Source organism: Stylophora pistillata, chromosome 13, assembly GCF_964205215.1.
Source record: "Stylophora pistillata chromosome 13, jaStyPist1.2, whole genome shotgun sequence".
Classification (NCBI taxonomy): Eukaryota; Metazoa; Cnidaria; class Anthozoa; order Scleractinia; family Pocilloporidae; genus Stylophora; species Stylophora pistillata.
The window spans coordinates 1,821,294-1,837,849 of NC_142531.1; the positions used below are offsets into that span (position 1 = coordinate 1,821,294).

Here is a 16,556-nt window from a genome sequence, read left to right on the forward strand (position 1 = left end):
CTCTTGACCTTTTACTTAAGTTTAGTAATCAGCGTCGTTAACTTGTGACGGTACCCTTTGTCGCTATCTTCTGCTATCTTTGGTTTTATACAATTTTTTAGTCGAATTTGAATGCGGTATTTCGGTTTCAATTAATTGTCCATTGTCCTCACTTTTCCTCCCCATCTGGATTCATCAACCTCCCATGTCCCGGCCCTGCTTAAAGAAGAGGCTCAACCAATAGAAACACGCCACGTACGCGGTAATGAACTAAAGTTTAACTCCCTGAAACGGAAATATGCTCTGCAGTCGTTGCCGTCTTAGCATAGTGAGCATGGATTAAGGAAGGCGTTTGATCCAAGAAAATGTATTGATTTTTTTCCCTCTGTGGCATCCTCTTGGAGCGGTATTGAAAGGTTTCCTTCCTGGTACTACACTGTGTTCGAAGAAACGTTTATCAGAGGTGAGAACGTTTTTAAAGCTTAAAAAAGCTGCATTTCAGTTTCCACACGAGGTCCATCATGGTTTGAGTGATTTTCATATTTCGTTACCAATTTCCTCCGATTTTTCGCATGTTTGTCGTTAAATCCAAGTCGAAACGTATTTTTAACGATGTCATGGACTGAAGGATGTCAATTTTAACTTAAAATTCCATAAAGTAGCCGTGAATCTGCGCAGATCCGAAGCGTTTTGGACAAATTTTTCACGGCAACTTGTTTTCCCGCGCGCGGGTCCTTACTAACAGAATACCTTCCCATAACTCCTTGCGCCGATAGTGATTCTCTTCAGAGAAATGGCGCCACAAAAAGGTTATTACTTTTTGTGTCGTTCTTCATATGTGTTACACCTAATCGATGTTTGCAGACTCTAACAATTCTGGCTACGGTACCACGAATTTCAGTTATTATCGTTAAATCTGTTTTTAATGTGTCACATGAATCCGGTCATGTGAGTCAGTTATTGTGCAAGTAGACTCGTGCAAGAGGACCTCGTTCGATCGATCGATGCGCGCTGTCGGTTGAGTCGGCAACGAAATGTTTCACACCACTTTGTGCTCGGAAGGCTGTGCTGTGGCACATCACGATGTGATCATTGCGATTCAAAGTCTTGCTCCGCGCATAAACTCGTCGCAGAATGCAACGATATTCAGTCCAACTCGAACCACCCGTGGTAATAACAAAGAAGATTTCAAGAAGCAGGTCGAAATATTAGTTTCCAGCGGCTGGAAGAAGAACAGGGACGTCCCAGATGATGGGAAAGAGTTGCAGTTGCCACTGCTTCACTTGGTGAGCATGTTTGGAAAGTACGAGGCGGTTGAATGGTTGTTAAACGAAGAAGACTTCGACGCAACGCTCAGAACCTCAACAACAAATGAAACTGCGCTGCATTTGGTTGCTCGTCATCTTTTCAAGGCACTGTCGGCTCGTGAATCAAGGCTGGAGAACATGAGTGCCACTGCTAAAGCGGCCAATTTTGAGAAAGTAGCTGTGCTACTTGTCAGGAAAGAGGTGAGCCTTTTCTGGGCAAAAGGTGGCTTGAATAGGGAGACAGCTCTTCATATTCTTGCAAATCAGCTGATTAAAGCTACTTTCCTGGATGTTGACTTAAAAGAAGAAGATCGGGGCTTGGTATTCTACTCAAAGAGTATTACTGCCATGTTTAAACTTCTACTTGCAGCAAAAGGCTTAACTACAAAGGATATTGTGAAAGCACTTGGCATTAGAAATGGTGAGGGCAGTAGCTCTTTACACATAATAGCCAGGGCAGGAATACATGGCTACAAACTGCTTAAATACCTGGCAAAGTCTCTGGGGTCCACTGATGTCATGAAAGTCATGGATAGTAAACATCTGACAGTGCTAGACATTGTGAATGAATTTTATCCTGGTCATGATAAGGAATTGCATGCTCTTTCCGAAGGTGAGCCTGTCATCATCAAATGTGTTGGCAACCAAACTTGTATGGTCAACATTGCAGCTCGATGTTGACTTAGTTTCCTTTTACATTTGTCCGCACCAAGATAAAGTTGAGATGGATAGTCTAATAAATGTTTTAACATGGGTGAAACATTCATGGGTTTTCTCTAGAAAATACCAAAAAAGAGAAAAATAAAAAACCTAAGTGATTTTGGCTAAACAACCCTTGTCAATGACAGTGTCATTAGGGTAGCCGAAAGCTGCCTTTGAGTACTTTTTCAAAGGAACAATGCAGAAGCAATGCCAGCAACTGGTCAGCCATATGAAACTAAGTACCAACACTTAACAATTATTGGATTCGGTTTTCACATGATAGGGATAATTATCAAGGCCAAAGTTTGTGTTTGAAATAAAAGCTAGCACTAAGAAGTCACGACATTTCGACCTCTCTGAGGTCATTTTCGAGTGAGTAAGTTTTCCAAATCAGCATAAATATGTTGAAGCAAGTTGAAGACGATAAAATGTGGCGAACACTAAAATATATGAAAGAGTGTAAACAATATACAGTGGAAGAGAATAAAATAATCGTAGCATGAATTGTTCTAAACAAATAGTTTGGTGTGAATTGAATCGCACTGTTTGTTTAGCGTTGGTTTCAGTTCTTTGATAAAAAAAAAAATTTCAAAAACAAGGCAGTCAAATTTGTTCTGACACTTCCTTTAGATTCGAGAATTCTGTGTGATGTCTTTTGGCTCCAAGTCGTGCTGATCCCTGAGGTGGTGTCTGATTGCAGATCCTTTGTGTTCTTCAATTCATTGGTGTAAGTGTCGGCACATGTAACCGACATAGCCTGCATCACACAGGCCACACTGAAATGAATACACTGCGCATTGTTGACTCACAAGAGGTGGTTTGTCTTCCCTGACCTGAATTTCATTCTTGATCTTTTTACTTATATAAACTGTTTAGAACAATTCATGCCACGATTATTTTATTCTTTTATTCTTTTATTCTTTTATTCTTTTATTCTCTTCCATTGTATATTGTTTACACTCTTTCGCATATTTTAGCGTTCGCCACATTTTATCGTCTTCAACTTGCTTCAACATTTTTGTGCTGATTTGGAAAACTTACTCACTTGAAAATGACCTCAGAGAGGTCAAAACGTCATGACTTCTTAGCGCTAGCTTTTATTTCAAAGTCGATTTCTAAGAAACTACTTATTAAAAGTTTGTGTTATCTGCCAAAGTCAAAAGCTAAGGTGGATAACACAAACTGAGGCCTTGATAATTATCAGTATCATGCAAAAACCAAATCCAGTAATTGTTTTATTATGCATATTCATGAGCTGCACTTGTAAAGACAAGAGCACACAAAACTATTGTCTGTAGGTATGACATAAGAGAATGTATAATAATATGGCTCTATGTATAAAAGATGTCTTAGTAAAAGCCAACTTAAAAATAATTGTTTCAGAACTGACAGAAAGTCTACAACAGGGTCCTTATCAACCATTGTCCAGGAGTCTTTAGTTTGATTCCTGTTGATGCCTGAATTTTTCAAGGCTTTTTTCTGCCAGTGCTAAAATTGCAGTCCAGCAGCAAGAATCATTTCTTGGTTTGTACATCTTGCCAAGTAGTTATAATAGTCCTCACTCAAAATCCTAGTTTCCTCAACTGGAGTTGTACTGTGCAGTGGCTCTGATGTAGAAATAACAAAGAATCCAGCATCACGAGTAACATAACATTCCTTTTCTTATTTACTATAGGGAAAAGAAACACTATGGCCTTAGTTAGTACAACCCTAGCTGCAGATGACAGAACACCTCCAGCAACTGCACCAAGGCAAATTGTATACAACAAAGAAGCAGTGGAGCTGGTTGATTTCCTTCACACTCATAGCAAAGAAGCTTTGAAGCTGTGCCATGAACCAGTGCCATTAAACTGTGACTTAGCACAACAGGACAAGCGATGTGCAATACATACAAAATACTTTCCAGGCACATGTTCTCAAGAATGCTTTGATACAATGGCAGCAGTTGCTACCATTATCAACACCCACACTCCTCTTTGTCCAGCAGAATGCGATCTTCAGCATCACTTGCTTACATGTGCTGTCTTCCACCCCTCGGTGGTATTCCGCACAGTCCTCAATGCCAGCATTCCTCTGACATTCAAGTTGTGTTTACAGTCTTGCTTTAATGCAGGCTGGAAACAAGACATGGATGTTCCAGATCCCCTAGAGAGTCTACGTCTTCCATTACTTCACCTGATTTGCATGCGAGGAAACTTTTCAGCTGCAGAGAAACTTGCTCAAGAAATGGAGCTTAGACCTGTAGTCTCTTCAGGGAGAAATGAAACTCCTCTTCATGTTGCTGCAAGGTATTTCCCAATAACTTATCCTGACAAAATTATTGCAGATGACACATTCAAGTCAGTCGTGAACTTTCTTGTCAAGCAGGACAAAGGAATCATTTTCAAAGTCAATGCTCAGAATGAGTCAGTGCTTCATGTTATTTGCCATAGCATAATTTCAGCTTTCAAAGTCCTCACAAGGCCAAGTGAAAATTCTTACCACCGCAGCTTGCAGCTCAAACAAAAGAACTGCTACATGAAAGGATTTAAACTTGTTCTTGACATGCTCTTAGATCTTCAGTCAGAGGACAAGGTTTGTAAAGGACTAATTTGCAAATTACTGGCTGTTAGGAATGATGCCAATAACACATTCATTGATGTTCTTCGTAAAGGCTCATCGAATGAAATTGTACGCAGCCTTGTGTTGCATGTGAAGGAGGAATTCCCATTTTGTTTTGCTGATGGAAATTTTGATGTAGTCATCACAGAATGCCCATTGTCATGTCCATGCAATAGAAAAGCTGTCTTTACAAGGAACCTTGGCAGTCAAGTGAAGACTTCTCAGTTAGAAGGTTTGTTACCCTTTGTGAGGGAGCAGTCTGTTTTATGAACGTTCTGTAGTTGTGGTTTGTTTGTTGCATTAATTGTCTTCTGGAGGGTTCACACTTTTCAAAGGAGAAGAGAAAATTATTTGAATAAATAAATTACACTGTAGCTTAATTTTTTTTTTCTGTTTCTTTTGCATTCATTTGAGAATGACAAACTCTCACTGGGTAGTGGAGAAGACCAGACTACTTTAACTCTATACCTCCATAAGGTTAAGAGTTAAGACTATTAAAAAGTGTAAGTGTCTAATGGCAGTACCAACAATAACGCACACATGTTCAGACCATTTTAGGCAGATACCAAGGGTTTTACCAAGAACCTTAATGATGTTAACATGGTTAACAATCAATGTTCAACTACCTGCCATAGTCAATGTTTTGAATTCTAGCCCAAGACTATCACAACATGCCTTTCACATCATAACTGTACATGTTATTGAGTGAAGTTACACCTTAATGTCAGCATGCAAATTCTCCGTATTCTACTTACATAGGTAATTTGTCTAACAATGAACAGTTTCTTCAGTTTGTAATCATTTTATTCTCATGACCTTGATGTTTGATTCATGGGTAATAGTGCTGCAAGAAATTTGATGCTTATCACTTTTACAATTACAATTTACAATTACAATTTATCACTTATAGAGCGCTATTTACAATGACAGATCAACAGCGCTTTACAATCAATCTTAACCTGCCCATCCCACCCCAGGGGAGGACATCCATCACACAGTAATCTCAAGCATGGGAAATTAATGTCTCCTACCCCTAACCCTGTAGGAGACGGGACCTCCATTTATTCGTCCCTATCCGAGAAGACTAGAATATCTAACCATTTCTTGATGTTATAGAAAGGTAGCATATTCTTCTCAATTATTTTAAGACCTTGAGTGTTGGTCCGACCGGGGCTCGAACCCTCGACCTCCCGCACACCAGTCCAGTGCTCTATCCATTGAGCTAACTGAGAGGCGAACTTTTGAGGGCTAAAGAGTTTTTCAAGAGGGGTTAAGTAGTCAGCACTCAAGCTTTAAATGCTGTTATGGGTTTTCTGGAAAAGACAATTAAAACTAACAAGTATCTCCCACCCTGGAGTTGAATTGGGTATTTGCTAACTGTTGGGGAAATTTAACAGAGTACTGGGTGTTGACGAGCAATGGATCACATCTTTCCAGGGATAGGAGCAGTATTTTCTTAGGTACTACAAATGCTGGTGTGTGAGCTATTTCAATTGGGAGTATACTTTTTCTTATCAGTTCACTAATTTAAAAGATAGAGTACATGTAGATTTAATAAAACAAAGGGGAAATTGCTGTAGTTGTCTTATGGGTATGTTTTTTTTTTTTTTTTTTTTTTTTCTAACTAACTCTTTCGCTGAAAAAGGAATTGCACTGAGAAAAACTGGTATCTTGTTTTGTTTTGTTTTTTTTAAAGAAAAAAACTGTTGTGGTTTAACTGTTTTATTAATGTATATGATCAAAATTAGATGTTGATGCATATGTTTGACTAATTTTTAAACAGAAGATAAGAACAATTTGTGATTTTTGATGTTTTAATACAAAATGTATTACTTTTAACTAAAGGCGGAAATTCAAGCACAGGTCAAGAACCAGTGTCGTCTTCACAAATTCCATCACCAAATGTAGACCACAAGGCTACCAACCAGCCTCAGCCAGCTGCTTCAACCCAAACAGCACCAGCTACTAACAGTCAATCTTGCCATGTTATTCAACCCCCTCGGGCCTCTGGTCAACCAGTGCAAGTTGGTCGCATTCTGCCTGCGCAAGTTACTCGCAATCAACCTGCACAAGTCACCTACAATGAACCTGTTCAATATTCTCCCACCCAACCGACCCAAATGCAAGATGTTCAAGCAGCTGCATCATCAAGAAAGCCCCAGGCACAGGTGCAAAGCATGCAAGTGCTTAGACAAGCTACAGCAAGCAGTTCCTCGCAGCAGACTTTCCCTGTGGCAAAACCCACTCACCATATTCCTGTGGTCATCATAAAACAGGAACCAGGCAGTGAAGAACACAACGCTGAGTGTTGTTATACCAGTAGTAGCCACTGTGGAGCTTACCCATCAAGACAGAATGCTGTAATAATTACATCAGACACCCCTGATGTTTCTACTGCAGTTCAGAATCCTTTAACAGCACAGACAGCCCAAGGTGAGGCTCAGCAAGGAAACCCACCTTTGTGTTGTTCTTCACCTCTGAAATCATCTCGGCAAATAAACCAGGCAGTAACAAATGGAACAGCAGCTCTTGATTCTTCGTTAAATGTCAGTACCCAAACAGCAGCTGTGCCACATCGACGAGGACGCGGTCGACCTTACCAAGCTGTAGAAAGCAGTACAGGTACAGCTGTGAGTCAAACAGCAACAAAGACATTGCCACAGTCTGAACAGCAGAAGATTACCTTAAAAGTTAAAGACAAAATTGTAGCAGAATCACTGGATAGTTTATCTGACACAGACTACAAGTTAGGTATGAAAGGTAGCATTTTTCATCCAATAAATAATAAGCATTTTTCCCTCCTTCCTCCTTCTGCACAGTGAGTGTTAATGGGTATAATGTTAATCTTCATAAACTGTACTTGCCTGGAATTCCAATAGCTTCACATTTAAATGTTTCACTAAAAGTGGAGCATGTAGGAAATTCAATAGCTTTACATTCAAATGTTGCACTAAAACTTAAGCAAGTAGGGCAAGACTACTTATCAGATAAGGCCTTAGCATACTAAAGTACAACGTTGTAACTTGTTTCCAGACATTGTACTTTTGTCATTCAAAATATTGAATCCTTCAATTCAATTGACTTGCAAGATATTTTATACTGATGGAGCTAAAGGGTAATTAGAAATTGTAAGTCAGCAATTGGGCCGAAGTGTTACTTTTTAAGTGTTTTCCTCACAAGCCAGACCGCTCTCAGAATTCAAGACAAGCTTTAAACTGGGAGGGCTTGATAATGGAAATATAATTCTTTCAAGAACTAATTTCATGGAAGGAGACATTTACAATTATTTTGTCTTCTTTTTAAACCGTGTAAATTGTTTTCTTTCTCATATAGATTTATTTCACACACCATTTTGTGATGAAAATTGCTGTATTTCCCATCACCACCTCATCTTGACATTGTTGAGCACATCAAATAGAATGTGCGCCAAGAGACGACCAGACAGTTTTTTGGCACTTTTGGAAAATACTAAAGTCAACTTCCTCAAATGTGTGAAGAAGAATCTCACACAGGGTCTTTGCAAGGATGATGATCTCCATGATGATTTGGATATTTTCCAGTACCCACTGATTCATGTAGCAGCACTGCTATTAAAGTACACTGCTGTAGACATGCTGAATTTTCTTGGATTTAAACTGAACTCCTGTTCCCAGAAAACTGGCGAGTTTCCTCTGCATGCAACTCTACGTTACTGCTATGAAGCTGGTATGAAAGTTTACAGGTCACCTGGGTACTTTGAGAGGCTCTTTCCTAAAGTGTTTGAAAGTCTTTCAAAGGATATCAGTTTGTTTAAGCTACTGTCACAGCAAGATACGTATGGAGATACACCTCTACATGTTGCAGCCAAGAAGATTATTGAAAGACCAGGTCCCACCACAACATCAACACATGTAATAGTGTCACCAACTCCTGATTCAACTCAAGAATGTCACTCTTGCAGTTCCCAAGCTCAACCAGCTACTCGGGTGTCTTTAGGCTGCAATCCACAAGCACGGATTACAACACTCCATCAACATAGAGCTAATTTTTACACAAGTTGTTTGGTTTATATTTTCTCAAAGCTCCGTGAAGTGGCCACAAAGAGTGATGAAGTCATCCTCAGTGTAGTGAAACCTGTACTCACAGTTACAAACAAGGAAGGAGAAACATTTTTGCAAATCATGTGCAAAGAGCATCACATTGCTGTTAATGGTATAATTTCACTACTTGCCAATTTTCCCCTTCCTATGTTTTATAACTGCATTAAACAGTGTGTTCCAAGAGACTGTTGGCCTGACATTGTTAAGAACCAGCACCTCTATGAAGAGCAAGAGATCGACAGTGGGCACAATCAGAATGAACCCGTGTCCTCTCCCCTGGAAGTGTCCATGCCACCAGAGAAAGAAAGAGGTAACTTTACCAAAAGGGTTGTGTTTTTTCAGTTTTGAAAGAGTAAAACTGGTGATAACTGTGGGATGGTTGTTCATTTAACATTCCCAAATTGAATTGTAGTCTTAACTATTTAAGTAAGGAATAGCACCTAAGAACTCAGGAAAACTGTTCAAGAAAAAAATGTGAAAAATCAATCAACATGACCACATTGGGACTGGGATTGAAGATGTTCAACTTGATTCTAGACCACTCTTTTTGAGGCAAGCTCTTCACCGCTGCGCCATTCTTGCCCTGCTCATGATGTAATATTTGTGGTTTTCCTCTACAATATACATTGGGGAGGATTCTTTGAATGCCTTTGAATTCCAGGAAAGCTCCTATTTGGGTTTTGTATTTCTACCTGATTTTAGATAAACCAGAGTAAATTTGTAATATGGGAAAAAGTAATTTTTTTGGTTTGATATTGGATTGATTTAGTTTGCTCCTGAAAAAACGACTTGAAATCTAAAAGCTTCTAAGCACAAGCAGACAAAGTTCAATCTAATTTTACAACAATCTCTGATTTTTGCAAGACTCCTATCTTAATTTACTTAGAGTGAATATTGTTTTCAAATTTGTAGTAAAACAATATAATGACAATGAAAGTAGAGGCATGAAACGAGTTAAAGAAAACAGGCTTTGAAAACTGCAGTAGCTGGTTGAGTCAAGACTGTTTTGTCCTGTGTGATTATATCTTTTGATTCTTTGTGCAACAATATTATCAACTTTACTTTTTTTATGTCTGTTATTTTTACTAGGTGCACAACCTTCAAAACCAGAGTCACCAAAGCCATCTTCAGATGTTAGTTTGTCAGAAACAACTGTTACTGTCTCCCCTACAGCAGAGGTGACCATAGCTGAAGAGTCCATATCTGTTCCCTCTCCAGCCACACCCCAGCACAGCAGTGCGAGTGCAATATCACCAACTTTGGTTTCTTGTATTGGCAACTTTGACTCAGTTCTTACACCACTGGTGGCAAACCCTGTACACACCACACTGAGACCAACAACCAAACGGAAGATCATTGAAGTATTAAAGGAAGAGTACACGGAGAGATTAGCATTGGCTGTGAAGGGGAGGTGTGAAGTCGAGGAGGACATCTCTAAGCACAAGTCAAAGACAAAGGAACTCACAGAGTCTATTGCCAAGAAAAAGGCTGAATTGGAAAAGTTGGAAAAAGAAGTACAGGAGATGCAAAAAGAAATGTGGCACAAGAATCAAGCCATTCAAGCTCTGGAGAACAGCCTTGAGCAGTTTTCAAAAGAAGAGGCTGAACTAGAAAAGAATCTCCATGTCCTTCAAGAGGCAGATCTTGAGCCACCAGCCAAGATGAGAAGAATTGAGGAAAGTAGCTGTTCTGAATAGAAGAATGAATGGAAAAGAAAATGGAAAAACTTTAAATAAAGATAGTCTTACAGTTATTCTTATGTCAAATAACTTCACATCAGTAGGCCTTGTGCCTCACAGTCAATTTTCTCAAAAAGAAAGCATCAATTCTGCTGCAATTTATGCTTGGTTTGGAATTAAAAGATCTTGATCTCCATGTTTCTGTTAAAAGTACAACTCTTACAAGATCTCTTCACCAGCTGGATGCTCCCCAATATATTGATGGGATTATTTTTAAAAGCTTGTGGAGGGATAAGATACTGTGTATGTGTTTCACATGCCCCCTTGATTTCATGCATTGCAAATCAGTGGTGAGGTTAGATTGAAATAAAATGGGTTATGACACTGGCCATAGGACCTTGACAGTTATATTCTATGGGATACTGAGAAAATTAATTTAAAATTTAATTCTGTGACATGCAAACCAGCTGTTAGTCTAGGTCAGATATTACATTATTGTTGGTAATATGAGATTTTTCATATTTTAAAAAATCCAGAAAGCTTATTTAGGATTTAGTCTGGATGATGATAGTAGTAATTTTTAATCCAATTGATGACTTTATTTTTAGTGTTGTTTTGAGCCTTGCCCTTTAAAGACCCTGATGGAATTTTGACATGTTCTACATTTTATGGATAAATTCCTCTTTGTATAGCTTTAAACAAAAGATTCTGTGAAAATGCCTAAGCATTGACAAAAGTTAGGACTTCACACATTTCTTCATCTGGTGGGTGATACTTTGACATATGGAATAGTAAGGTGTGAAGAACCAGTTTCTAGTTTGGCTGGAATCCTAAGGTGTCATGAAACAATTGTTATGCTGGTAAACTGTTTCTCAGTTAACTGCTAACATTTGGTTCAAGTATTAGTCAACATTCATGCTATGTGTTTTTCAGTGTATGTTCCCAGAGGTTTGAAAATGGAAAAGTAAATTGTTATCTAGGAGGATTGTAAAATACATTTTAGATGATGACAACTTGTGTGGTTGCCTCTTACTTGGTTAGCAGTTATAGGGTTGTACAAAAGGGAAGTTGTGTTGTTAACCAATTATGTGAGTGGACACTCTTCTCCCCATCCTTAGAGTTATGCACCAATCAATTTGAAGCTTCAACATTCCCTCCCCCAAAACCATAGACATTTTACTATTGTTCATATGTGGGGGTTGGGGAATTTGAACTGGAAGTGTCAAGTCCTTTCAGGGGAATATAAGAATTTTATCTTTAAATATGGAGATTTTTTTAAAAAAGTAAATAGTCAACCATCTTTGGATACCTTAGGGGGGGCCCCCAAGCATTCCTTTCATTCCATATGCTTTCAAATTTATTTGTTTTTTGCAATGAAAGTGTGAAAATGTGAAAGAAAGAATGTAAAATGTTAAAGCCTTTTAATCTTGAACATAAAACTCCCAGATTTGTGGAACAATTATCCGAGATAAAGTTATTGAAGGGTTTACATTTTGGGAATTGAATCACGGTCCCTAAGACCAGGTGGCACCCACATTTGGATTCAGGAGGGGATGGCAATATGGTACCACCAACAATTTAGCCCAGTGATCGACTTTATCACTGGAAAATATCGATGTAAACTCTTTTCATCCTCTTGGCAATTTTTATCACGGACGCATACTGTAAGTTTATGTTTCAATTCTCGGAAGATAAAGGGACCTTTTCCGCCACTACCTCTAGGCACCTTTTTCAAGCGCGCGTGCGGAACCCTCCTCCAAACTATTGTGTTCCCTGTCAATTGTCATTCAGTATGATTGCCACAAATAACAACTTGGAGGTAATTTTTTCATTGCATCTGATTTTATTGGTGTGATGAACGACGAGACGAAGTGTCACACGCCGTTTTGTCGTAAAGATTGCCCTGTGGTTCATCATGATTTGATCAAAGCGTTATGTATTGAGAGGAACCGTAGGGAAACCTCCAGTCGCTTTTCTTCAAAGTCGCACGTCCTCTTACGACAGTGCGTTCAATTGTACGAACAAAATGGTTGGGATCGAAACAGCGCCGTGCCAGATTCATTACCGGATCTAAGACACCCACTGCTGTATTTAACCTGTGCATTCGGCAAACATCGAGTTTTAGAGACGCTGGTGAAGTTAGATTTTAACCCTGCGGTTGTTACAACGGATGGGGCAAACGGGCTTCATGCCCTGGTCGACCATTTTTATCGCGTGGGTAACATGAAACAATGTGGTGGGTTCATGGCGATTGACAAAAGACTAGAAGTGTTTGAAAACGTAGTGAGTATTCTTTGTTCCCGTGACCCTAATATCTTCTCTACCAGAGAAAACATACATGGACGTACTCCGTTGCACATGGCTGCCGAAAGTGTAGTCTGTACGAGTAGACATGCCAGAGTGGATGGAAGATGCGATCCTTTGAAAAGGACTAGATACTTTCAACGCTGTTTGGAGGTTATGCTCGGCCACATTCTTGAGCTTAGAAGTAACTCTTTGCTGACGGATTTTCAAGTGATGAACACCGTTTCAAGTCAGGATAATGAGGGTGACACTATTTTGCACATCCTTGCAAAGAGCCGTACCCTTCCAGGCTGGGAATCTATTCAGTATCTCCTAAAAAATTTCACAGATAGTGAATTCTCTGAGATAAAGAATAAGGACTCCAAAACGGCCTTTGACATATTGTCACAGTTCAACGGATTTATGGCGAAAAGGCTGTTTTACCCCAGTGATGTCGAGGAGAAAATGGAAGAAGGTAATTAATGAATTTGAACAAATAAAATGTAAGATCATCTTGATAGTAACAGTTACTGCAACTGTAATTTGCTAGCTACTTCAAATTTTTTTCTTTTCCAATGACGCTGACCTTACCGTGCTCTCTATGAACTCTAGGTGAAATTTGATCGGTGCGAATAATATTTAGAAGATCAAAAAATGGGGAAAATATGGTGAAATCAAGAATTTCTGTCAGTAAATTTAAAAATTAAGTGTTTAATTTACTTGATAATTCTTCAGGGATGAGGTTTTTGGACCATTTAATTCCCCTGTAATCTAGCCACAATCTTTTCCCAATCATTTATGCTTTACCTGATAAATGGTCCAAGATGCCAAGAAACCTACAGTTGTATAGTAACTCAATTCTAACATTGAGATACTTGGCTGGTGGAATAGGGAACATAAGGTTAGAAGTAGGTCAGAGCTAAAGTTATCAATTTTATTCAATAGACTGGTTTTTCCTATCTGATTTTAAAGGTGGCAAAACAATTTTCTCAGCTGTTATTTCAAAATTTTATAACGTATAGGGATTTTGTCCCTGAGTTGTAACTTTAAATATCAACAACCAATGTAACACAATACTTTCAACAGATGTTAATGGCTGCTCTTCACCAACAAATTGTGATCCTTCACTAAGCCTTGAAGCCTCAGATCTCACTAGGATTGCAAAATCCCCACCCTGTACTAATGACATAACTGTTCAAGCTGTGTGGAGTGAGGCCCCTCAAGCAGCTGGATTTCCATCTAAAGGGATGCAGAAAGTCACTCCAGTCAGGTCATTGGAGTCTGTTGTTCTTTCGTTACATAACACAGCAAAATCTCCAGCTACTTCTGCTCTAAAGACTCTCACAAGAAGCCCAAGTTCTACCCAGAATGAGCTCTCTGTACTTTTACCAAATGCTTCCTTGGTTAATGGAAAGTCAAAAGATCTTGTGGGGTTAGAATTAGGATCAGAATTTGGAGAGGAAAATACTACAGGTTTTGTTGACAGTGAAAAAATTTCACTTGGATCAGGTGAGGTGCCAACCGAAATATCTGGAAATGTTCAGGAGGACTTCGAATCAAGACGTTTCTCTGGTGATGAACCATACCCTGTTTTCTTGCCTAATTTTTCACAATCTGAAGTGGAGTGCAGGGAATCTGAAGTAGCAAAACAGGAGGTTGGAGAAACATATTCCTCGTGTTGTCTGCCATCATTATTTCAATCCAATTTAGAACGGGAGAATTCTGTTGGTACATCACCCTCAACTCCAGATTCTTGGATGCCAGGCAGTGAGAGTGAAGCCACTGCCTCCTCCAGTACACCTTGTGTCACATCACTGGCTGGTTCTAGTCTGCAGTCACCATCACATGAACACTTAGACTCTACTACAACAAGGAAACAGAACTGTCAAGTCACAGCTGACAGTGCAGAAGACAAAGGGCCAGTCGGAAATGCATCTTCCTCAGGGGATAGTGCCTTTTTTGACTTTCTCTTGACACAAGGAAATGATTTCAACCCAACCATGAAATTACAGATTGTCGAATTGATTAAGGGCGAGTTTGGAAAAAAGATGTCAGGCTTTAATAGGGAGATGTTCAAGATGGAAACAGAAAAGAAAAAGTTGGAGGCAGAAATTCAGAACTCCAAACTGAAGTTGCAACAAAAAGAGGAAGAGAGACGCAGATTGTTTGCAGAGATTGAAAAACTTCAGAGGAACATTGTCCAAGCAACAGAAAAACACAAAGAACTGTCAGAGAAATGCATGAAGCTGAAAGAAGATTCTGAAGTTGTAAAGCGAAAGATTTCCTCTTGTGAAGAGGTAGAGAAGGAACTTTTTGGTACCCCTGCTAAGATGCAAAAGTTGTTAGATAGTAAATATTAGATGGATAAATTTTATCGTCTATAAAACAAAGAACATAGTGGACAAGCAAACTTGCTTTGTTACCACATTTGCTTCAAATGTTATTTCCTTCTTGAGGTGAGAGCAAAAATTCTGGAGATGGTTTCTAGTAACTAATCTGTCACTGTATCAGCTGTTTCTATGGAGACTGATTCAAGAGAATGCTTAATCAGTTTTTTTTTTTTTTTTTTTTGCATTCCTTGTTAAAATGTCGCAATTATGTTTAAGATTTCTTCTCAAAATACAATTTTAAGTAAGCTCAGCCAATTTTCTACCAGTTGTGAGGGGAGATCTGAAGTGTTTATTAGGTTCATTAGAAGTCTTCCCCTTATTTTTATTCGGATGAGAAGCTTCTGGGTTGGGACTAGATGGGTAACTGCATTTTCAAGATAAAGTCCTCTTTTGGGTCAAGCGTACCATCCCCCCCCCCCAACCCTTAATCTTGGAATTTTTGGAAGGGAGGACCCCTTTGTTCATTTCCTACTCAAACCCATCAGCATTTTCATGGGAAAACCGCTGTTTGATTTATTGAATAACAATTTTAAGTTAGTACGATTAGCTTTCATTCTTTGTCAAACTTTGAATACCTTGAAGTTTGAAAATCAATATGAATTATTAATCAATGCGTGGACTAGTCATGTTAATGAAATGTTATTGCAAATAGGTTGATATTGACTATTTATGAAATACTTTTGATTATATTTGAAAATAGTAGAGCTGATTGTAAATGAAATTTCCATCTTTGCTGTTTAACATGGCTAAAATATATTTATACAATAAGCCTATTTACATCCCTATGCATAATATATAAGAGTTTGTATATTTTTGTCACTGATAAAAATAATGTCAAAATTAAGGAGACCTTATTATCCCTATTGGTTATTTGAATAATGTATGTTTATAAAGGAAGAGTAGGTCTCAAAACAGCGGCAAATAATCATTTGAGTTACTGTTATTTCATTGAACACTAAAGGAATTGATCATGGAATCATCAGAGGGCAGTCTAAATAAGTTCTTCCCTCCCTAAAGATCTACTATTACACTGTCCCCTTGCACCACTGGGAAACCCAACCCTTAGTTTATGCTGCCTCGAATTTTGATCCTGAAGGTAATTCTATACTTGGCTGATAATTAGTGTTTGGAATCATGAATTCTGCAACTACCCTTTCAGTCAAAAACCTTTGATTAATGTGGATAAGCTACTGCTATCATAGAAAGCAAGCTTTTGACTGGTAGAAGGTAATAAAAAGAGCATTTTTGTTTTTTCAGTTGGTTTGTTTAGATTTGTTTATCTTTGTTTGATTACCTGTTATGCCTTGTGGCAAGGATGTAACTAAACCGGGAGGGGTACACTGGGATCCTAAGGTGCACCTGATCCCTCTCCTGAAAGGGGTGTACTTCAAGTTCAATAAAATGGTAATGTGGTTTCCTATTTACTAGAATATTACTTGCCCCACCCTTGTGAGAGGAAGAGCACAGTAGAGCCTAGTTCATCTCTTTCCTGACACTCGGGGATATCAAAGCTAAAAGATCCTTATCACAAACACC

General features: G+C 38.8%; 2 protein-coding genes across 3 annotated transcripts; both read left to right on the top strand.

Annotated features, from left to right (window-relative positions):
* Positions 1–116: 116 nt before the first annotated feature.
* LOC111345329 (uncharacterized) lies at positions 117–11,360 on the top strand. Of its 2 annotated transcripts, none has more exons than XM_088742804.1 (5): positions 117–442; positions 3,664–4,821; positions 6,435–7,340; positions 7,923–8,978; positions 9,758–11,360. In XM_088742804.1, the coding sequence occupies exons 2-5, from the start codon at positions 3,678–3,680 to the stop codon at positions 10,363–10,365; spliced, it is 3,714 nt and encodes a 1,237-aa protein (XP_088598930.1). In that variant the 5' UTR covers positions 117–442; positions 3,664–3,677; the 3' UTR covers positions 10,366–11,360. The 2 variants fall into 2 exon arrangements, with proteins under 2 accessions (XP_088598930.1, XP_022808347.2); XM_022952612.2 differs by lacking the exon at positions 117–442 and adding an exon at positions 743–1,899.
* A 763-nt stretch (positions 11,361–12,123) lies between these two features.
* Positions 12,124–16,276, top strand: LOC111345437 (uncharacterized). Its single transcript, XM_022952718.2, has 2 exons — positions 12,124–13,105; positions 13,717–16,276. Exons 1-2 carry the CDS (start codon positions 12,202–12,204, stop codon positions 14,988–14,990), a joined length of 2,178 nt encoding a protein of 725 aa, XP_022808453.2. The 5' UTR covers positions 12,124–12,201; the 3' UTR covers positions 14,991–16,276.
* The last annotated feature ends 280 nt before the right edge of the window (positions 16,277–16,556 follow it).